At 39.7% G+C, this 24,941-nt stretch overlaps 1 protein-coding gene across 12 annotated transcripts in view; it reads right to left on the bottom strand.

Annotated features, from left to right (window-relative positions):
* Window positions 1–24,941, bottom strand: part of LOC124151768 (calcium-activated potassium channel slowpoke-like) — a 135,223-nt gene that overhangs the window by 54,255 nt on the left and 56,027 nt on the right. For all 12 annotated transcript variants that reach the window (XM_048392157.1, XM_048392156.1, XM_048392155.1 and 9 more), the window contains exon 5: window positions 7,060–7,171. In XM_048392157.1, the coding sequence (XP_048248114.1) occupies window positions 7,060–7,171 (112 nt within the window). The remainder of the gene's footprint in view (window positions 1–7,059; window positions 7,172–24,941) is intronic.

Here is a 24,941-nt window from a genome sequence, read left to right as displayed (position 1 = left end):
AAGTGAGTGAGTGTGTTGATGAATGAGTGAGTAATTGGGTGAGTAAGTTATTGGGTGTGTGGGTGAGTGAGTGAAGTGGTGTGTGGTTGAGTGAGTGAATTAGTGGGTGGTTGGGTGTGTTAGTGAGTGATTTAGTGAGTGATTGAGTGAATGAGTGAGTGAATGAGTGGTGTGGTGTGTGGGTGAGTGAGTGGTGTGGTGTGTGGGTGAGTGGTGTGGTGTGGTGTGGTGTGGTGTGGTGTGGTGTGGTGTGGTGTGGTGTGGTGTGTGGGTGAGTGAGTGGTGTGTTGGTGAGTGAGTGGTGTGGTGTGTGGTTGAGTGGTGTGGTGTGGTGTAGTGTGGTGTGGTGTGGTGTGGTGTGGTGTGGTGTGTGGGTGAGTGAGTGGTGTGGTGTGTTGGTGAGTGGTGTGGTGTGTGGGTGAGTGAGTGGTGTGGTGTGTGGGTGAGTGGTGTGGTGTGTGGGTGAGTGAGTGGTGTGGTGTGTGGGTGAGTGGTGTGGTGTGTGGGTGAGTGAGTGGCGTGGTGTGTGGGTGAGTGAGCCTTGGGGATAGGTATGGCCTTACAGACCGATTAGTGATTGATAAGACAAATAGGGATAACAAATCTGAGCTAAACTGCTTAATATTATCCTCATTCAATAAACATAACAATTTGTTAGTTAACATCTGCTTTTGTGCCCATTTTTATTATTATTATTATTATTATTATTATTATTAAAGAGTTCTGAATAAATTCGTGATTGATGTAATTAGAAAATATTTTATATTGTGGACGTTTTTATAAGGCAGAATCATAAGTGATATGATTCACTAGCAGAAATTACTGTTAATTCCTCCAGGTCATACAAACAGCCGGTAATCAGCTTAGGTTAATGCGATGATATTCTGAGGCCCTTTCCTCCAGGGACTCAAATACAGATTAATACTCAGCATATTCTGATCATAACATGTAAGATTCTGTAAGGGCATTGTTCCAATGAAGTCGACCCACAGAAATTTCCATTGTGCCTATTGCAAGCCATGTTCCTTTGGGAGTTCAAAGACAGGCTGGGTCATCCTGTTGCCGTAACTACAGCAAGATGGCATCATGGGATAGCCCGAACAATTCTCAGTGTCAGAGCGACATAAAAGATGCGACACTTCATTAGACGTGTGAGGAATTTCAATTCCCAACTGAGCATCCAATTACCCAAAACCGACGTCCTGTCGAACTTGGTCAGACATGTTTAGAGGAATGGGCATGCAAATATTAACTGCATACAGGATAACTGGGAGCCATCCTTGATTATCTAGGGTATCATACCTCCATTATATTATGATAAAAACCACCCTAACTTCATTTTGAGTCCTGTTCGAAGGAAACAATCCTTGAGCTAGTCACCGAATCACAAAAACAGCAGTCTCTTTAGCAGTTGGAACAAGCACTTTTATTGCCAGGACTTGAGTGACCTTGTGAAGGATTCAATACAACTGGAATGTCTGACAGTAATATGGCTTCAGTCTCCCGATGTTGATCCCCAGGAAACAGGATTTCCAGCTTCAAATCCAACTCATGTATAAATCTTTCATTCGATTAAACATATTGATGGCTTGCTGGCACATGAGGTCAAACATTTTGAATATAGATGACAAACATTCAGAAGAGTTATTAATTGGTATTAGGATAAAAGATACAGATGATCGACGTAATTGTGAGAATATGCAGGAAATACCAAACTTAACCAACCCACCTGTTCATAAAATGAACTTATCCAACATTGCCATTCAGGGAGTCATCATTATTAAAATTAAGGTAACTATTTTAAAGCTTGCACATTTTATCAACATCCTTAAAGAGGCTGTACATAATGTTGATATCTTAAGAAATAAACACAAGGTGTCCTCAATTAGACATGTTGTTCCTCACATAGAAACGATGTGTAAAGCCTATTTCTGGTGGCCCCAACCACAAGGTGTAAGAATATTTTCACCCACTCACCCAAGACAACCAATACAACAGACTAATAATTCGCCACCAAAAGCTGCAAGACTGCTAATGCGGTGTAAAGCAAATCACTCAATGATGTACAGGTAAAGTTCTTCCCATGTTTGTTTCTTTATTTTTAATGTCACTCAGCAAATATTCCAGCTATATGGCAACGCCATGTAAATAATTGAGTCTTGATCAGACAATCAAGTTATTGATATATTGCAAGCAACGATCCATGAAATCAACCATGTGACTGAGCCAGACAGCCCAATCCATTTGCATTCTTCTTAAGACGGTTTCTGGGGACCTATTCTAACCATTTCTGCCCGTGTAAAAACTAAGCTATAACATGTAACTCATACACGAAAATACTGAATGTTTCATAAGACTCCAGATGGGGAAATTGTCATGAAAGGAAGTGAACAGAGATCAAATGATTCTTTCCCAGCAATCAATTTGCATTCCAGATTCTCAGTCCCCGAGGACATGATCTGTGTGTTCTCCTTACACAGAACACGGTATGTTTCCCGTGGGTGGATTAACATCTTATCACATAGATTCCTGCCCTGGATATCTACCAGACAATCACTCTCATCTCACAAGGTGCTCTCATGATTTATTCTGTCAACAATATGTGCAGCTTTCCAATACACACACAAAAGGATAACATCAGCATCTGGAATAAATCACTGTTTAAATGATAAGGCAACACTAAGGATGAATTCAGGGGGGAATCCTGGCAAAACGTTATTTTTATAATTTAGCAAAATATTATTTTCATAATTTTCATGGCAGAATACATGAACCAATCTCCAAACGTTCCCATTCAAGTCACGAGAAAAACAACATAAGGCCTGTGTTACATAAAGAATGAAAAGCTTAAAATTGTGGTTTCCACAATTGATTGATTCACTGACTTCAGTTGAGGCAAGGCAAGGCCAGTTAATTCTGTTTTTTTTTTTTTTAATAATGTGAGTGAGCGTTTGTTGGTTTGTTGTTAAACACTGTGCTCAGCAATATTTCAGCTATATGACGGCGGTCTGTTAATAACTGAGTCAGGGCCAGACAACCCAGTGATTGACATCATGAGCATCGATGTATGCAATTGAAAGTATCCATGCATCAACCAAGTCTATGAGTCTGATCACCCAATCTTGTCAGTCGCTTCTTATGGCAAGCATGGCTTGCTGGAGACTTATTCTAGCCCAGATCTTCTTGGGGCATATGAGTGAGTGAGGTAGTTGAGTTCGAAGACCAGAGCTTCAGTAATATTACAGCCTTGTCATCATATTGGAGAACCCAAAGTAATGCAGGTCATTTACCATTTGAGTGCTGACAGAACAGGGATCATCATAAACACAAATAAGAATTTGGACTCATGATTCTTGCATGACAAAGGGAGACAACTGCAAAGCAAGCTGTGACTGCTCACAGTCATCAATGCCCTATATAAATATAAAAATCTGAATTGTTACAATGTAGGACCATTTGACTGTGAAATATGATTCACACTCAAATACATTAACCATTTAACAATGCAACTATCATTCAGTTCAGTCTGGGTTTGAAATAACACATCTAAATAACATTAGCAATGTGTGTCCTATTTGAATACACTTAACAGACCTTTAGCTCGAGGTGAAACTTGTAACTGACGACAAAATAATAAAAAACCAAGCAGGATGTTACTTACAAAGTAGTGTCATGTTTAGATCAAACTGTATAGCAAGCCAACATATAAATTTTTTAATAAATATTCATGGCCACCCCATGAAAATATTACAGAGTACATTTGTATCGATTTTACCATGCATCTATTCAAGCTACTGCTGTAGTTTGAGACACTTGATATTAGGGAGTTAGACACTTGAAAAAATTCTTGAATTCAAAATTTATATATTCTTCAAAATGTCCATGTCAGTAACAGGTATTTAGAATAACAAAATATTCTCCTTTGTTGCACATTTGTTGACCTTAGTTTATAATGTATAACTATTTCAATCAATAAATGTTTTGGGAAAAACATTAAAATAGATCAGTGAAGCTCTGTAGATTTAAAAAAATATTCGTTACATAGTATGTAAAAAAAGATAAAACAGGACAAACATGCAGGAACAGCAAAGCTGTTGTTTCTGAGCACCCTTGCTGGTAAAAGAAACTGCACCTCTCAGTTGATTTTGTAGGTTTGATTGAAAATATCTAAGTTAGAGATATTATATAATAAATATGAACTATACTGGTGTTTAGTCAGCATTCAAAGGTTTCACCAAAGTGGTTAACGTCTAAGACCTGCATCCATCTTTCCTCCAACATTAAGGACACACTGTGATATAACTGGAATACTGTTCAAAGAAGCATTAAACTCAACTCATTCACTCACCCACTCACTCAGCGACCCGTGAAGATCCGGGGTAGAATAGGTCTTCAGCAACACATGCTTGCCGTAAAAGGCGACTATGCTTGTCGTAAAAGGCGACTAAGGGGATCCGGTGGTCAGGCTCGCTGACTTGGTTGATACATGTCATCGATCCCAATTGCGTGGATCGATTCTCATGATGTCAATCACTGGATTGTCTGGTCCAGATTTGATTATTTACAGACTGCCGTTATATAGCTGGAATATTGCTGAGTTCGGCGTTAAACAGAAACAAACAAACAAACAAACACTTACTCAGCACTGAAATATACCTCTACATAGTTATATTTTAAAAAATTAAAATTTAATTTAAAGCTTTTATATATTAAAAAAGAAATTCATAATACACAACTGCTGATGAGTATCTTTGAAAATCCATAAATTGACTTTGGGGGGCATACATCAAAAACATTTAAAACAAGGATCATGTGGTTGCAAATTCATTTCTGCCCCCACCAATTTATTTTTACACACAATTACCCAGCAACAGATCACTTTTTACAAACTGTTGCAGGAATGAGTGATGGTTAGATAACATACTCATATTCAACAATAGTTCTTTCATTATTCATTTACATAAAAAACAAACTGGGTATACCTATTTTTGCCCCTGACAGTTTCCACACCCACACACTGCCACCTGGACACACCAGTGAGTCATACACTACATGATAGCTTTACAGGGCTGTCATGACAAGCTGTTTAAAATGTCAGTGGTATTCTCTGAGCAAACCATAAAAAATCCAAATTTTATAAAGATATAATTAATATTTATTTTGGTTTCATATTCAGTAAACTATGTTTGTAACGAACACACTAATAACAAGGGTCGGTGCGGAAGCCTAGTGGTTAAAGCGTTTGCTCGTCACGCCAAAGAGCCAGGTTCGATTCCTGACATGGGTACAATGTGTGAAGCCCATTTCTGTTGTACCCCACCGTGATATTGCTGGAATATTGCTAAAAGCGGTGTAAAACCATACTCACTCACTGAATACGAATTGACGGATATAACGAACTGTTTCCGTCCATATGCTATATATATGCCTATAACGAACTATGGTTATAACGAATTAAATTAGTGGTCCCTTTGAGTTTGTTAAAAATGCGTTTACTGTATTGACAATGCACGGTAACCAGATTTATGGACATAATTCTACACCATAGAAAGACCACAGAGGTTTCATTTCCTTTTTCATTGCACTTACGAAGAACTTAAATGATATCAAATGTTTTGATACATATATATACCTTTTTGATAGTACTGATATAGGTGAATCTAGAGCCTTCTAAAGATACCACAGCTGAAATATGACACCTAAAATATCAGCATCAATAATGAACAGAGTGTGGGTGGGGTTAAATGTGCTTCAGGACAGAGTTTCGGTTGTATCACAAAACAAACAAAGAGTTTTCAGAAGAATTGTTGTACTTGTAGTGCATGGATCAACAGATTTATGAGTGTGTGAGTTTGGTTTGACGCAGCTTTTAACAGTATTCCAGTTATATCATGGCATGTCAGCTTAATGTGGGAGGAAAGCCCGAAGTGATGCAGGTCTCAGATGTTTACCACTTCGGTGAAACCCACGAGCACGGGTATGGTGCTGACAAACCTAGAAACATAATCGGGCTGAACCGGGATTCGAACTCACAATCATAATAGAATTATAAGGGCCATGAAGGTCAGAAGTGGATCAGTGAGAAAAACACCACGAACATGTAAAAAAGCTATCACACATAGAACATACAGTATGTCATATTTAAAAAAAATACATAAATAAACTGTGGAGTAAACTGTGGAATTAAAACCCATCTGACATTTCCAATATGGCTGCAGCAGAAGTCATGTTTGAAATCAAAATTCTCTCCACAAGGTCTAGATGTATATACAATGTACACTAAAAAATAACATTCAGGCATCATGAAATATTTTTTTATGAAATTGTGTGCTAAGTTTTCACTACAAAATAATATCACCAAAAATATTCATGATCCCTAATGGTTTTGTTTAGTAATATGAAAGAATCGGGTGTTCTGTAACTTCTTTGAGTAGTATATTACTGGCATTATCCATGCAAAGTTTCAGCTAAATGAGTCTCTAGATTTCAAGTGAAATATACAAAATGTAAAACATAACTATTGCTGTATGGACTGTGTCCCATAACACAATCTTGAGATTAATAAATTCATAATAGACAGAAAAAAAGCCAAATTTCGTCAATTAACGTAAGAACCTGGCCATTTATTATTTAGAGGACTCTGGGTTGTCCTGGAATGTTTGTTAAGAGACAGAACTTTGTTTCTGTCACTGCTTCAAGAAGAAATTGCCAAATTATGTTTGGTTATTTACACGTGTACTTGTCAGAATATCCATCATGTCTACCCTTCCGATGGATCAATGTACACAAGACTTATTTATTTGTGTGTTATTCACTCGTGAGTTATATGCACTCCTAATTATGGGAAATAAAATTCTGGAAAAATGTATCTGTTGTATATAAACATTTCAGGCTGTCAGCATAAACCACGAAATTTACAATCTTTCAACTCTGATTTTTTCACCAAAACAATGTTCTAATAAGAGCCCCTTATTTCTAACTTTGAGAGCGTCCTGGGCGCTTATTACCTCGAATACGGTAATCACAAAAATACCAGGATGACCCTTGGGAAATTCTCACCTAGCCAGTTCCTGTCCAGGTAGATGGCCACGAAGGAAGGGGGGATTGTGAAGTAGTCTACAAATGAGAACAACTCCAGCCAGAACCATAGCTTGTCGTTGGCGGCCACAAACTGCAACAGAAAGAACATGGACATCAATAAAATGATAGTCACCGACAGACATCAGTAAAATAGAAGTTACCTACATCACGGACATCAGTAAAATGGCTGTCACCTACATCATGGACATCTGTAAAATGGTCGTCACCTACATCACGGATATCAGTAAAATGGTCATCACCTACATCACGGATATCAGTAAAATGGCCGTCACCTACATCATGGACATCTGTAAAATGGTTGTCACCTACATCACGGATATCAATAAAATGGCCGTCACCTACACGGACATCAGTAAAATGGTCGTCACCTACATGGATATCAGTAAAATGGTCGTCACCTACATCATGGACATCTGTAAAATGGTCGTCACCTACACGGACATCAGTAAAATGGTCGTCACCTACATCATGGACATCAGTAAAATGGTCGTCACCTACATGGACATCAGTAAAATGGCCGTCACCTACATGGACATCAGTAAAATGGCCGTCACCTACATGGACATCAGTAAAATGGTCGTCACCTACATGGACATCAGTAAAATGGTCGTCACCTACATCAAGGACATCAGTAAAATGGCCGTCACCTACATCAAAGACATCAGTAAAATGGCCGTCACCTACATGGACATCAGTAAAATGGTCGTCACCTACATCACGGACATCAGTAAAATGGTCGTCACCTACATGGACATCAGTAAAATGGTCGTCACCTACATGGACATCAGTAAAATGGTCGTCACCTACATCATGGACATCAGTAAAATGGCCGTCACCTACATCAAAGACATCAGTAAAATGGTTGTCACCTACATGGACATCAGTAAAATGGTCGTCACCTTCACGGACATCTGTAAAATGGTCATCACCTACATCATGGACATCAGTAAAATGGCCGTCACCTACATCAAAGACATCAGTAAAATGGTCGTCACCTACATGGACATCAGTAAAATGGTCATCACCTACATCATGGACATCAGTAAAATGGCCGTCACCTACATCAAAGACATCAGTAAAATGGTCGTCACCTACATGGACATCAGTAAAATGGTCATCACCTACATCATGGACATCTGTAAAATGGCCGTCACCTACATCAAAGACATCAGTAAAATGGTCGTCACCTACATGGACATCAGTAAAATGGTCGTCACCTTCACGGACATCTGTAAAATGGTCGTCACCTACATCACGGACATCAGTAAAATGGCCGTCACCTACATCAAAGACATCAGTAAAATGGTCGTCACCTACATGGACATCAGTAAAATGGCCATCACCTACACGGACATCAGTAAAATGGTCGTCACCTACACAGACATCAGTAAAATGGTTGTCACCTACACGGACATCAGTAAAATGGTAGTCACCTACATCACGGATATCAGTAAAATGGCCGTCACCTACATGGACATCAGTAAAATGGCCGTCACCTACATCACGGACATCAGTCAAATGGTCGTCACCTACACGGACATCAGTAAAATGGCCGTCACCTACATCACGGACATCAGTAAAATGGCCGTCACCTACATCACGGACATCAGTAAAATGGCCGTCACCTACATCACGGACATCAGTAAAATGGCCGTCACCTACATCATGGACATCTGTAAAATGGCCGTCACCTACATCAAAGACATCAGTAAAATGGTCGTCACCTACATGGACATCAGTAAAATGGTCGTCACCTTCACGGACATCTGTAAAATGGTCGTCACCTACATCACGGACATCAGTAAAATGGCCGTCACCTACATCAAAGACATCAGTAAAATGGTCGTCACCTACATGGACATCAGTAAAATGGCCATCACCTACACGGACATCAGTAAAATGGTCGTCACCTACACAGACATCAGTAAAATGGTTGTCACCTACACGGACATCAGTAAAATGGTAGTCACCTACATCACGGATATCAGTAAAATGGCCGTCACCTACATGGACATCAGTAAAATGGCCGTCACCTACATCACGGACATCAGTCAAATGGTCGTCACCTACACGGACATCAGTAAAATGGCCGTCACCTACATCACGGACATCAGTAAAATGGCCGTCACCTACATCACGGACATCAGTAAAATGGCCGTCACCTACATCACGGACATCAGTAAAATGGCCGTCACCTACATCATGGACATCTGTAAAATGGTCATAACCTACGTCACGGACATCTGTAAAATGGCCGTCACCTACATCAAAGACATCAGTAAAATGGTCGTCACCTACACGGCCATCAGTAAAATGGTCGTCACCTACACGGACATCAGTAAAATGGTCGTCACCTACATCAAGGACATCAGTAAAATGGTTGTCACCTATTCTCATAGTTCACCATAGTTCAATTCTCAGTAAACAAAAATGTAAGTTTCATTTATTAAATGAACATTATTTTCCAATAATCAAAGAACTGATTTTATTTCAATCAATAGATCATATACAATGTATCATATCTCATATAGCAAAATGAATGACCTTTGTTTGCAATTCAAGGCAGAACTAGAAACGTTCCCTCCTATTTAGACCACACATTAGTATTTCACATCAAGTCATCAGTCCTTTCTTTGCACAGGGAAAAAACTACAATTTATTAACATAATTGTCAGTCCTCCGATCACCACACTGACAGTCCCTGGCATCAAGAAGCTGCCTCGTTACAATTCATCATCAAGGAGAAGCCCTGTTGTGATGTGTGCCATTTCCAGGCAAAGCACTTAATAAGGTCATCCCACATTGTAAATAGCTCTAGAAATCACCTTCTGGAGGGTTGTCAGATTGATCTAGGAACATAGCTGTTCTCAGTTCTATTGAGTTACATATTGTAGAACATTCCTGGTACAGGAATTCAGGTTCTCCTCACATTGCCATCAGATCAATGCCATGTAAGTTAAGGCGTAATGTAGAGCAATGGATTGGCACTGGCATAACACACTTGTGAAGTTGATTATGATACTGTGCAAATTCCTATATGCAAGGGATTGGCGCAGGGTTCTTGAAAGTGATGATATCAACTTGATAGCTTGCTGTATATAGAAGTTCACTTGATATAGGTACACATTTACAAGAAGGTCGTGGTGCCACAGAGTCCCATTTCACAAAGTGATCCTACTACTACGATAGTCGTAAGCCTGTGTTAAAGTATGGGAGTTACGATCACCTTGGCGCTACGATCACTTTGTGGAATGTGGCCTGAAGCATGTAACACAACACTACTGGTAGCTAGGCTAAGAGTGAGAGCATCTTTCTTCATATGTATATGGACCAAGGTTTCTATAGCCATGGTCACCTAGCATGCATTAAGTCATAAAAATCAACAACAGTAATCGAGGAGTCAAAGTTGCACAGCTTGTTCATGTTGGCTGACAGTAAATGTACAATACAATCGGGATGAGGATTAACAATTGTGATTAGCATCTTACAAGTAATGTCAGCTGAGCGATTCTAGACATATACATGTCATGGCTACATGGTAATTAACCTTGGACTTAAACATTCATTCTGACAAAGGTTATCATCAACATGTCGCTATGACAACACATTGGAAGATATATTTCCGGTTATTAAATGAGCCTTTAATTTAGACTGAAAAGTTCTGAAAGAGGTTTCGTGTTCAGTCTCATTACATCTAAGTCTCGCATCATGACTCCAATCCCAAGGATATTTGCCCTGTTGTACCGCTGTAATGGTTTACAGGTTATGGTGCTCCAGATAACTGGATAATCTTGGCCCTAGGCTTGCCTTGTTTTAAAAAGGTACAGTATTATACATGTTTTGGCAAAGGGATCTATAAGTAGTTTGGGATTGTGCATATCCATCTTGAACATGGAGGTTTAATAGTATATGATGATATGTACAAATACCACATGGACCAGTTAAATACATAAAAAACACATAAACTTGATCTGAGTATATGGGATGTTCTTAGACATTGTATTTATTACTTGGTTTCTGATCCACCAAACCAAATGACTTGAAGTTCTAAAATGAATCTTATTTGATTCCCAAACATTCGACAATTCGTGGGAGTTCGTCACACTGCGTGTTCGGTTCCAAATTCAATTTAGCGCGGTTAAATCTACAGGTAACCTAGCTCTACATTGAAAACACAGTATGTTTATCTCCTAATTCAAACCAGTATTTGTTGCTTTTAATGGCCTTAGAAAAAGCAAGTCCAATTGGTTTATTACTCAATAACGAATTGTGTGAACCACACATAATCATCAATATCGCAGTCACATATCTTTGTAGTTTTATCACAAAGACCTATTGCAACATATGGTGTTATTCTCAAACAAATGATGAAATTGATGCGAAAAATGTGAGTTGCCTTGCTTGCATTAAAAAACGACATTATATTCTTGACATACTGGAGTTAATGGTTAGGCAACATTCACTGTACATGCTGGAAAGAATATGATGAATCACGTAACAGACCACCCACTCAACAATGTGATACAATGAATCACATAACAGACCACCCACTCAACAATGTGATACAATGAATCACGTAACAGGCCACCCACTCAAACAATGTGAAACAATGAATCACATATAGAATCACATAACAGACCACCCAATCAAACAAGTGAAACAATGTATCATGTAACAGACCACCCACATTTAACAATGTGATACAATGAATCACGTAACAGACCACCCACTCAACAATGTGATACAATGAATCACGTAACAGACCACCCACTCAAAAATGTGATACAATGAATCACTAACAGTGAGTGAGTGAGTGAGTATGTTTTTAAGCCGCTTTTAGCAATATTCTAGCAATATCACGGCGGGGGACGCCAGAAATGGGCTTCACACATTGTACCCATGTCGGGAATCGAACCCGGGTCTTCGGCGTGACGAGCGAATGCTTTAACCACTAGGTTACCCGACCCCCTGAATCACGTAACAGACCACCCACTCAACAATGTGATACAATGAATCACGTAGCAGACCACCCACTCAACAATGTGATACAATGAATCACGTAACAGACAACCCACTCAACAATGTGATACAATGAATCACGTAATAGAGCTCCCACTCAACACTTTGATACAGTGATAGCATTTCTCACATCTTTCTGCGTCAAGCCTAGTCACAATTTGTTGGCAAAAGTTGATCAAGCCGATATGACAGCATGTATGATGGCATCTATGTTCTTGGTGTACTTCAGTTAATCATATCATGACAGAAAAAGCGCTCACCTGTATGGTTTGTAAGAAAAATATACACTGTTATTCAATCAAACAGCTATCACGCCACACTATTCATTGGTACTCAGTTCTGGTGTTGCTTTTTGCAGTTTAATGAGACAGTGGTTTTAATTTTCAAAGGTAGGTCTACTTGTAACATGAAACATTTTAGTGTACATATCTGTTGTCTCAGTAGTTAATAAGTTTACGTATTCCTACATACTTGTACAGACGTCCGCAGTTATGCCCTTAGTGACTAATGAACCTTGACACTTGTCCCCAGTGAGGCCCTGGCCCATCAGACCTCATTGACAGGTGCCCTGACCTCACTCTGACCTCCATGAGAGCTCTTGCAGTAAAGATCTCCAGAGGTAGATCATAACTGTATATTGATAGAGATAAATAACCAAATCAACTGCATTGTTCTGGCTGTCGTAATCTCTGATGCCACACTCCAATACTTGCTTTAACATGTTATACAGCATGCCCTCCGTGGGGATTGTGGATTGGACAATAAAGGAGACCAGTGAGACCACCTCATCTGTTTCATATTTAGATCTATGCATAAAGATTCAGAGTGACTCTCCACAAGACTTTATGACAAAAGGGATGACTTCAACTTTCAAATATTTAACTTTCCCTTCATGTCGAGCAATATTCCAACAGCTCCAGCCTTTGGTGTTTACATTTCGCAACTTTCTACAAAGATTTCAAATAGCATCATATGACTCTTGCTCAGAAGTTGTTGATCAAAGTTACACCATTACACCTCAGTTAAGCTTTCAAAAAGTTTTATGGTAGACATGTGGAGGACATTTCCAAATTTGACGCATCAGTGACAAACCATATGTTCCCATGATTTTTCAGGTGAACACTTGACTTTCCTTTGCATGTGTTTGTGACAGGTGCCACTGGTGGGGCAGGATACGCTCACCTTTTCACGAACACCTAGTGTAATTACTTTTTGATAGTGATTCATAGACACATGCTCATGATATAGTCAGAATTGTACAATCGACTCCGCTTTATGCAGAGATTTCTGTTGGATATTGAAAGGGTTTAGTCGCTTTATATTTATTTGAATAGAACGAAACATCAGGGAAAGATACTCTTAAGTTGCAACATGGGGGTTACATGTTAGAATACGTCCCCAGAAACCTTTGCTGGTCGTAACAGGCAACTTAATAAATTGGATGGTCAGGCTTATTGGTAAATATGATGTCATCTGAATCGTTGCCCACAATAACAAGCAAGTCAATGTTAAAGCATGGGAGTTATGATCATCATAGTGCTAAGATGATTAGGTGAAATGGGACCCTGGTAAAAATATATATACATATTTCACTGATATGTTTTACTATCAACCTGATACACATAATGGATTGTCTGGTCCAGACTATTATTTACAGATAGCCATCAAATAGCTGGAATACTTCTGAGTGGATGTCAAACAACATACTTTACCATAGACTTACAATAGTCATGCTTGATGAAACTTTGTCAACAGTCATGTTTTCTTTCTAATTTTAATTTTTTTATGTCTGTTGGTTTTGTAATAAAAAATAGAAGGCATGAAATTCTGACCATCCATCATTCTCAACTTAACCAGAGACAATTCAGAACAAAACATACTAAAGGTCCATCCACCAATCTACTCAATCATCAGTCATATTTGGAGAAGGTCACTAAAACCAAAACAAAGAGAGAGACATCACTTTTCTGTATAGGCCTTTATAAGAAACCATTTCCCCTCCATAATGATGAACAACACTGAGTGACATTGTCCCATATCTCATCTGCCAATACTTATTGTTGATCTGCAACTTCTCTGCGTAAATTGAACACTGTGTCATTGTCAGAAAACTTGTAATGAACGTTGTCTGGACATGTTTGTCAAGCCCAAGCTGGCAGGATAATAAGGTTTCAGTGTATAATTCTAAACTACCTGATACATGGCATTATTTGGTAAACTGCAAATTTTGGTGACAAAGAAGGGCTATGATAATAATGATGATGGAGGCCCATTGTTCACCGCATGAGATCCCCATAATAGTGTGTTTCTGGCTTATCTTAGACTAACATTTAGTCTCTGAAATCTTATATTACACAATATCCTTCTTGACTCTAAAAATAAAAATAAAATTCCCTATGCTGATTTCAGAATAGAGCTAGCTTGAGCTGGCTAGACTTGCTTTTGTATGCATTTCTAGATTATGTTTTTTTCATAAAATAAATATATTCCACGGTCATGGTGCAGGACTAGGCTTATCTCTGCACTTCCCAATACCACATAGTCAGGACGTTGTAAGAGATTATAAAATTGGAATCGGGTGCCGTCAATGCTTGTTTATTTAACGCTGTAACTCGGCAATATTCCAGCTATATGACATCGGCATGTAAATAATTGTGTCTGGCCTGACAAACCAGTGATTGATATTGCGAGCAACAATCCATGCTGTCGATGTACAGTGACACACAACCAACCAAGTCAGCAAGCCTGACGACCCGATACATTAAGTCCCCTCTTATGTCCAACTCTAACCCAAAGTCCACATTACAGAGGTGCATGACCCAATAATGAAACATTATCACCTGGTGAAAAGGCTCATGCACACACATCAAAGGGGCTTAAAGTAATTATTATGACATAATGATACAGCTGGAATATTGCTGAGTGCACACAGCATCTCGTCTACCAACAACGCTCATCATCTCACTGGTCTCCACAGCACAACAATACTTAAACAGTAAAGATACAAGGCAGATTCACATACACTAAGTGAAATATCATGTAATCTATGGAAAGACCATTGATCTCTTCGATCGGTACAATTTGCATAGAGACACGTGTTGCCCTTTTTCTTTGTTATCAGAATGTTTATTCTATCAAATCCCTGATAAAAATAGATTATTATCTGAAAATGTTTCCATATTATCTTACATCATATTTAGAATACAAATTGTATTATAAAAGCCTTTGGCTAGCTTAATACATTTCTTTATTCATAATATACGATATTACAATATGGAAACACATTAGGGTAATAATCTCTTATCCTGTAATATATTTCTTAAAATAATTCATAAAGACATAATTTTATCACCATGTTCACTGAAGTAACTTTAGAAAACACATATGAAAACAATGTTTTATTGAAATGCCCCACTTATGATACGGGGGCACGGGTTGCCCAGTCTTCTAAGGCGCCGTGATTCGCTGTGCAGAGTTGCGTCCCTTGGGCACACCAGAAACCGGTGATTGTGAGTTCGAATCCCGGTTCGCCCCGATTAAGTTTCTAAGTTTGTCAGCACCATACCCATGCTTATGTGTTTCACCAAAGAGGTAAACGTCTGAGACCTGCATCACTTCGGGCTTTCGCCCCACATCAAGCTGACATGCTGCGATATAACTGGAATACTGTTAAAAGCGGCTTTAAACCCAACTCACTCACTCACTCACTTATGATACAATGCCGTGATTTGCAATGATTGGCTTGCTGTCAGAAACACACACCCATAAGAAAGCCCAAAGATTACCTTGTTGTGGATGTTAGTCAATACCTTATTGAGCAAGAAGGCACTGCATCATGTAGGAGGTTATTAAAGCAGTCCCTTTGAGGTGACCTCGTTTGCATGTTAACATGATCATGACACCAAGTTTGTCGGATTGGTTTATCGCATCAATAGTTCAAAAATCATATCCTTCAAAGTTTCAATATTTTTAAGTTAGGTCGTGAGATTGCAATATGTGCCAAAAAAAATAAAAAATATATAAGGTCTCCTGCTAACTTTTCCATCATTCAATCGTATACCTCATATAACTAATGCATTGTGGTACCGAAAACCCTGGCAACTTTCAACCTATGAGTGTTTACTTTAAATAAACCCTGGCATCCTTTAACCTGTGTGTTTACAATAAACAAACCCTGACATCCTTCAACCTGTGTGTTTACAGTAAACAAACCCTGGCATCCTTCAACCTGTGTGTTTACAGTAAACAAACCCTGGCATCCTTCAACCTGTGTGTTTACAGTAAACAAACCCTGGCATCCTTCAACCTGTGTGTTTACAATAAACAAACCCTGACATCCTTCAACCTGTGTGTTTTTCAGTAAACAAACCCTGGCATCCTTCAACATATGGGTGTTTACAGTAAACAAACCCTGGCATCCTTCAACCTGTGTGTTTACAATAAACAAACCCTGACATCCTTCAACCTGTGTGTTTTTCAGTAAACAAACCCTGGCATCCTTCAACATATGGGTGTTTACAGTAAACAAATCCTGGCATCCTTCAACATATGGGTGTTTACAGTAAACAATACATTTTCCAATCTATGGGAGAGTATTGTAAACTCTGACATCCTTGAACTCAGGAGTATATTTAGGGTACTTACAGAGCTGCTGGTGCAACATTCAGATCAATAATACTCTTCCTACCAAGACAAGTTAAGTGGCTCGAGACATGGGCAGATTATTGCCTTTGTGAAGCTTTGTTCCTGAATATTGATCCATTCATCTCCTGCTTCAGGGACATAGGTGGCTCAAATCCACTAGGAGTTCAACAAATGGCACTTTTCTAACAATTTATTCCTGATCGTGCACAGTTAATAGCCAACACAAAGTTTTTCTATAATAATTGGTTAGTGAGAGAGTGATGGTGGTAAAACCCCTAAGCACAGGTATAGTGCTTACAATCATAAATCAGCTCCAATTGGCATCCAAACCCATGACCACACCAACGATACTAAAGACACCCACATTACATAGGAAACTAAGGACACCCACATTACATAGTAATCACAATCAATAATTGTATAGATGGTCAGGATGGGTGAGCCTCGTACATCAAAGCAAGTTGGCTTAATGTCAGAGGGAAGCCAACATTCTCACTAGCATGCTGTATATGGTTACATTACTGAAACCCAAACATAGGTATAGTGCTGACAGTATTCGAACCAATGATCATCAGATCCTTGCACTGTCAAGGGAGGCAACTCTGCAAATTATGACACCTTACATCTTCCTGGAAACCCCTGCGTGGATGTTGGCATGTCATGTTTGCAGAAACTGAAGGCAAGGGACCATTAAATGTCACATGATGATTCTATGAATCATGATATCATGAACTCATGAACATTTTTGGTTCTGTAGTTTCTGGTTTTAAATTTGACTTAATAGTCCACTTCCTTTTGATAGAGCACAGTGCAACACATGGTCAAATTGCTGAGACCATAGACCATAACACTGATTCCCTATTCACCTCCTCGTGGTATTTAAATAAATGGACTCTTATGCATCTACCTGTCATAGAATTGATTATGATTAACAAAAGTGAATTCCACCTAAAGCAACAAAAGAGCTGTGAAAATATTCCTGATGTACACATTCTTCCAAACCATACTCAGGAATGCTAGATCTATATTCACTGCTCCAGCATTTCTGACAGTCACAGGACTTCTGTATCTAGCATTTGTTGATCACATTTGTGAGTTCCTGCCTCATGGCCGAGTCTCGTCGGTTGGGTAATGCCATATTTCACACCTGTGCACCTAGCCACCTCTGTCAGGCCTTGTACATACATCCAAATGCCAGCACAGCTACTTATGGTTGAACCAATCTGTTAATGTTATTGCTACTGATATGGTTGTACTGCCATAGATTGTCTGCTGTCAGTTTCCCAGATAGTACCGCACCAAAACTACTTGTAAGGTTAACAAGATTTTCACATTTAGTGTAAATACATTCATATGCCAGGTACTATTCCAGCACATTTTCTACTTATGGTTGGGTCAATCTGTTCCGTGCTACAGGCATAGTTATACTGTCATAGAATAAAATCTGCCTTTAGTCTCTAAAAGACTACAAAAAGAATAATATCTATATCTTAGGCTACGAGGAATTACGGCATATCCTCCCTGTGTGAAAAAAATTGCAAATTCTGAATCTTGGCAAGGAAAAGTCAACAATAATACATAAGGGGAGACAATCCATGTCTGAGTTGTTGGCATGTTATTTTTTATAATACCAATAGTCGTATTGCTGAGAAAATGTAGAAACATGGTTTTCTGGTCTCAATGGGAGACATTATCTAAGTTGAACGACGTCGCATATAATCATGTCATGTATATAATGTACATCATGTACAATGGATGATGTGATCTTCATCTAACTGCAACAATATGTTTATATGACATCCTGTTTGCTATTGGACTCTCTGCATATCTTCATCTAACTGCAACAATGTGTTCATATGACATCCTTTGTTGTTGTTGTTGGTTTGTTGTTTTACGCCGCACTCAGCAATATTCCAGCTATATGACGGCGGTCTGTAAATAATCGAGTCTGGACCAGACAATCCAGTGATTGACATCATGAGCATCAATCCACGCAATTGGGATTGACATGCATCAACCAAGTCAGTGAGCCTGACCACCTTATCTCATTAGTCGCCTCTTACGACAAGCATAGTCACCTTTTACGGCAAGCATGGGTTGCTGAAGACCTATTCTACCCCAGGTCTGCACAGGTCTCATATGACATCCTGTTGCTATTGGACTCTCAACATATAATGAAAACAATGAAACTGGGAAGTTTATATCCCATATAGCTAACACTGCAGTACAACATTCAATAGCCAGATGCTGTTACAACTACTGATCGGTTTGGTCAATCTGTTAAAGCTAACAGGGTACCCATGCTGCCATAGAATGTACTGACCGGTTTGGTCAATCTGTTAAAGCTAACAGGGTAACCATGCTGCCATAGAATGTACTGACCGGTTTGGTCAATCTGTTAAAGCTAACAGGGTAACCATGCTGCCATAGAATGTACTGACCGGTTAGGTCAATCTGTTAAAGCTAACAGGGTAACCATGCTGCCATAGAATGTCTTATCAGGGCTTAGTCTCAGATGCCACTGCAGCACAACTTCTTGTGGGGGTTACATGGTTCTTGCGTTCAGTGCTTCAGGCCGTTCAAAAATAGAATTAAGCCTAGTGAGGCACAACTGCTTATGGTTTGGGAACAAATTGGTTTACATCGCAAAGGATGTTTCTCGGCTATACACAGTTATCTGCTTAGACTCCTTTCTAGCATTATTTTTTCATATGTGAAATTTAAACTTACGTAGACGATCGAATATCCTGTCTGATGGCTGTTAAACAACTTGAAAATTTACGACCATATCCTTCTAGAGAACTATTGATCTCTTGAATCTTAAATAGTCTTAAGTATTACAGCATCTTTTATCATCATTGAAACACATTATGGCACACATAGAATGGGTTTCACACATTTAAGGAACCATGAATGACTAGTGGGTATAAGTGCAGCAACTTTGTGCAGTGTTGTCTCCCTTAGCTGACAGGATCTGCTTGGTGTGGATTTGAATATAAGATTCACCCCAGTTTGTCAGAAGCATACAATTTGTTCATAGTTTACTATTAACAGCCTGAAACATTTTGCACTTCCTCCCAACTGAGGCTGATGAACAATGAAATAACAAGAATACTGAAAGGTTTAGCAGTGATAAACCAAATCCCATCATCTAACCAGTTTGGGAATCTGGCACCTGCTTAAGGCAGAACACAGGCTGCAATGAAGCTTTTGACAAGTGGTTACAATCAGAGCCATGGTGGTTGCAACACTATCGATGGTCAAACGATGTGACAGGTGCACACTCATCACTTCCTTGCTCCTCTCCAGGCTCTGGGAACCTGTCCGATCAATAGCCTGGAAAGGACACTGATGCTCATGTAAACAGCTGTCCACATGAATAGTGTGGTGTGCTTTCTGCTGCTCACCAGATTGGAATGAATGAACGGACCAAACAGCAATTTAGGATTTCTGTTCACAAATCACAACCATAACCAAAAGACAAATCAATCTAACATAATCAAGAGTTTACTGAGAGAGATACAGCACTATCTGAGGTGAGGTGAGGTGAGGTGAGGTGAGGTGAGGTGAGGTGAGGTGCGCCAGGCAGAGTAACAAGTACCATTGTTTACTGTCTTTTGGTATCTCAGGAAGCCAGGGATCTGGGCTGGCGGTCCATCTACTACATATGGTAAACTTGGGTATCGGTATGGGGTATGGTCTCTGTTCTTCAGTTACATAATGGTGTATCATAATGGCTTGATCCAGGTAGGAAACATAGAACACTTTGGTGAAGCCCATAAGCACTAGGGACCTGTTACAATCTGGGGTAGAATAGGTCTTCAGCAACCATGCTTGCCGTAAAAGGCAACTAGGCTTTTTTGCATCTAACAGGATCGGGTGGTCAGACTCGCTGGCTTGGTTGATGCACATCATCATATTCCAGTTGCGTAAATTGATGCTGATGATGTCAATCACTGGATTATCTGGTCTCGATTATTTACAGACTGCCCTCATATAGCTGGAATATTGCTGAGTGCGGCGTTAAACAACAAACAAACAAACCAAACACTAGGATAGTGTTCATAATCAAAGGTTCAAAACTTGGGTGCATATTATGACCATAGCCTCCTGACTTGGTCCACAGATCAGTCCGGAGAACAAGTATCAGTCCGGAGACCATAGATCAGTCCACAAGACCATATGGTGTATGATCTTGACAATCACAGCTTCCTTCTGTGCCAACTGTTTGATGACCTTCATCTTCACTACTAGTGGAGAATGACATATATGTTCTGTGAAGCCTCTGTAAGCATGCTACTTAATAGTGATTTTCTAAAGTCCTCCGACACAAGTCAGTGGTATAACATTTCCATTTGAGGGTTGTTGCATTAGGTTTGGACCTCTACAGGGGCACTGAGCCATTGTCTGCCTGACCTATTTAGTCATGAATGAAAGGCATCATTCTCGAGTTGGACCATAACATTCTATTATTGAATATAGTCCAAAGCTCAAGTCTGTATTCTTTCTTTGCAGGTAGAAATCATAGAAAGCGCCAACATTAACTGGTTTTCCACAATGACAGGATTAGTTGTGTGCATGCCAGTTCAGCTACATATAAATTGACATAGTTGTCAGTTTCTATTTTTGCCTCTCTGTAACCTTTTTTGGATTCTATTGCAGTAACCTGCTTCCACTTCTTGTACTCTGCACAACTGCGGCTGGAAGTAGTAATCAGGCCGTTGTGAAAAAGAGAACAGGTGTGTTGTGAGGATGCATGGGAGGAACTTTCTCTCTGACATGAGGCAGGTAAGTCAGGAAATGAGCCGATGATAATGCAAAGAATGGCCGGTATAGTGAGGCAACAGCTGCAACGTTTAATGATACAATCCAAAGAGTAACGGATATGTAGGACTGCAGCAGTCTGTAATCTGCTGTCGTGCAATTCCACTGTCACATGACGTCATGACCAAGATGCTGTCATTCCTAATTTGTCATCATGTAAATGAGATGCCACATGTTTTCTTCAATTTTATTTTCATCATTCTTGTGCTCTCTTTCCCAATTGCTATCATAGGCCTAATTTTAGGCAAGCTTAATTACGTCCTCAAAGTAATGACCAAAAGCCCTGACCCACAGAACAATGACCAAATACTTTTACCCAAATAACGATGCCCAAATACCCTGTCTGAGAGGACAATGACTGAAAGCCTTGACCTACATAACGATGACCAAATATCCTGACCCACAGAACAATGCCCAAATACCCTGACCCACAGACCAATAACCAAATATCCTGTATGAGAGGACAATGACTGAAAGCCTTGACCTACATAACGATGACCAAATATCCTGACCCACAGAACAATGACCAAATACCCTGACCCACAGACCGATAACCAAATATCCTATCTGAGAGGACAATGACTGAAAGCCCTGACCTACAGAATGATGACCAAAAACCCTGACCCACAGACCGATGACCAAATATCCTGTCTGAGAGGACAATGACTGAAAGCCTTGACCCACAGATTGATGACCAAATACCCTGCAAGAGAGGACAATGACAGAACCTAGGTTGCCAGTAAATTTTGGCCTGGATGTTGTAGAAGCTTGTCCTGTCATTCGTGTTTTTGTCAGACACACAGCAAGAGAAGGAGAGGAATCTCATCATATCATTATCATGCGCTCTCCATGCCAAAACACTGAGTTCCACTGATGGCGCTACTAACAGAACAATGTGGATGAGGACAGACGGTATGACTAGGTGTACATAATGGCGTCAGTCCACATAGATCAGTCAACATGCTGGCAGCAGAACTAGTTCCAGTATTCCTATATTTCACTATTCGTTATGCCAACCAGTTCTAGTTTTCAGATGAACTAGAAATTCATCTCTTATTCTGCCTGAAAAGATAATATGTTTTTCACACCATTTTTGCACAGCATAGTTATTTGCATTGTGTACTCAACTGTTGAAAGGATGCTTATTTGTTTCCGTTGATTCAGGTCAAGGGACAGGTGTGTCATTCAGTACACAACAGTGAGGATTCTGTGAAGATTTATATACCTTGACTCTCAGATAAATCAATCAAGTCTCTGAAACTAGAGTGAGTGAACAGGAACTGAATGATAGTTTGTGTCACAGTCCTGAAACATATTTGCTTCTCCCCATCCTAGTCCTTACTGTATGCAAAGCACTAAATGAAGCGAGTCTAGATTTTCCACAGGTTCTTAATCTCCCATCTCACTGGGGCTCCTAAATGGAGTAGTTTGTGACTATCAAAATTATTTATTTTCAGAGATTAAGTGTTAGTCTGAGTGACTTAGGTTTGGCATTGTGTTATTGTCTTTGTTCATTATTCAATGCCACAGCCAGCAATATTCAACCAATATGACAGTGGCTATTAAATAACCAAGTCAACCAGACAATCCTGATTGATGAGCAGCATCCCTAAATGTCAGCATACAATGACAGTCAATCAACAAGTCACTGAGTGAGTGAGTATGGTTTTACGCCGCTTTTAGCAATATTCCAGCAATATCACGGCGGGGGACACCAGAAATGGGCTTCACACATTGTACCCATGTCGGGAATTGAACCCGGGTCTTCGGCGTGACGAGCGAACGCTTTAACCTCTAGGCTACCCGACCGCCCCTCAAGTCACTGAGTCGGAGTACCTCATCTATTTAGCCACCTCCTATGACAGCACAGATTACTGGCTACCCATAACCCAGTAGGGGCTCATTTTCTTACAATATTCCGGTGTATCTGAATTGGAACAAAAGTATGAGGGAACAAAACCCAGTCATACAGTGTGACAAATATGCACCTTTACCACTAGGCTACTACGCTACACCACTGTTCCTACACAGAAACAAGAAAGTTAGAAGGTATGCAAAAATGGTGTGTGTGTGTGTGGGGGTTTTGTGTGTGTGTGTGTGTGTGTGTGTGTGTGTGTGTGTGTGTGTGTGTGTGTGTGTGTGTGTGTGTGTGTGTGTGTGTGTGTGTGTGTGTGTGTGTGACATTGGATACCATATATACTGACTCTGCGCTGACAAGTCCTTATTTTATCACCTTAATGACGACTGCCAGATGAGGTAGCAACAAGAACCGTTTTTTAATGCCTCTTGGTATGACGTGGACAGGGATCGCATCAGGGATCACACCACCGACATTCCACTCACTGGGCAGATGCTCTAACCAATAAACCACAGAGGCGGTCAATGGGGCAAGTACTTCTGATCCCATCCAAACAAGAACACCCAACAAAACTGAAGTGTGGCTTGGTGACATACAACTAAATAGAATACTTTTTCCTGTTAATCTTTTTTGAACAGATGACAGAAACACTTTCAATCTATTTTTTCACAAAAAAAACCATATTTCAATAATATTATCTCTCCCCAAAGAGTTAAAACTCTATAAATACAACATACAACAAAAATCCAATCTTATTTTAAAGGGTTGTTAAGCATTCAGCTACCGGTTATTCAGAACAATAAAGTTTCTACTGAAAATTGATATTACTAAAATACTCCGTCTCCTGAGAGAAGACAAACTGAGTTCAACTACAGGTAGCCATGCAGATTCCACCCTCTCTGGTAGCCATCTCCACAACCAGCTGCTGCACTGATATCAATGTGCTTCTCTCTGAGCTAAATGTGCTTCTCTCTGAGCTAAAAGTGTAGTGTTTTGGTTGTTTTCCAAAGGAAATAAAACCACTGGAAGAATTGGAACATGAGTTACCCTAATGGATCCCTCTGTACTCCAGAAACCACAATACATAATCATACAGGTTATGAAGCGAGAAGATATTGCTACGAAAACATACTGCAGCGCAGAGGCCAGCTGGAAGGAATAACCGACATGAGAAAAACATAGACAAAAAGATGGTGGGAAGATATGCAGTCTCCGGTTTACGTAAGACTGTGTCTCTCTGACGTCGACTGATGTAATTATCCCTTCCAACCAGTGACAGAATAACAGGCACACAAAGAGAATCCCTAAGCTGGAACGGGTGTCTGATGAGATTCCAGGGTTAACAGGGTACTGGTATCCTAGATCATCTGACTAGCAGGAATCTGGCACTCACAGACTTCCACGTACTATGTTCTCAGTGTGGCATTAAATGAAACCTCAACAGGGATCAAAGCATGTATTATCTTTACAGACCAATATCTTACTTTTCCAGATG

Source organism: Haliotis rufescens, unplaced genomic scaffold, assembly GCF_023055435.1.
Source record: "Haliotis rufescens isolate VD_foot unplaced genomic scaffold, xgHalRufe1.0.p SCAF_11, whole genome shotgun sequence".
Taxonomy (NCBI): Eukaryota; Metazoa; Mollusca; class Gastropoda; order Lepetellida; family Haliotidae; genus Haliotis; species Haliotis rufescens.
This window is presented reverse-complemented; position numbering and strand designations above follow the sequence as displayed.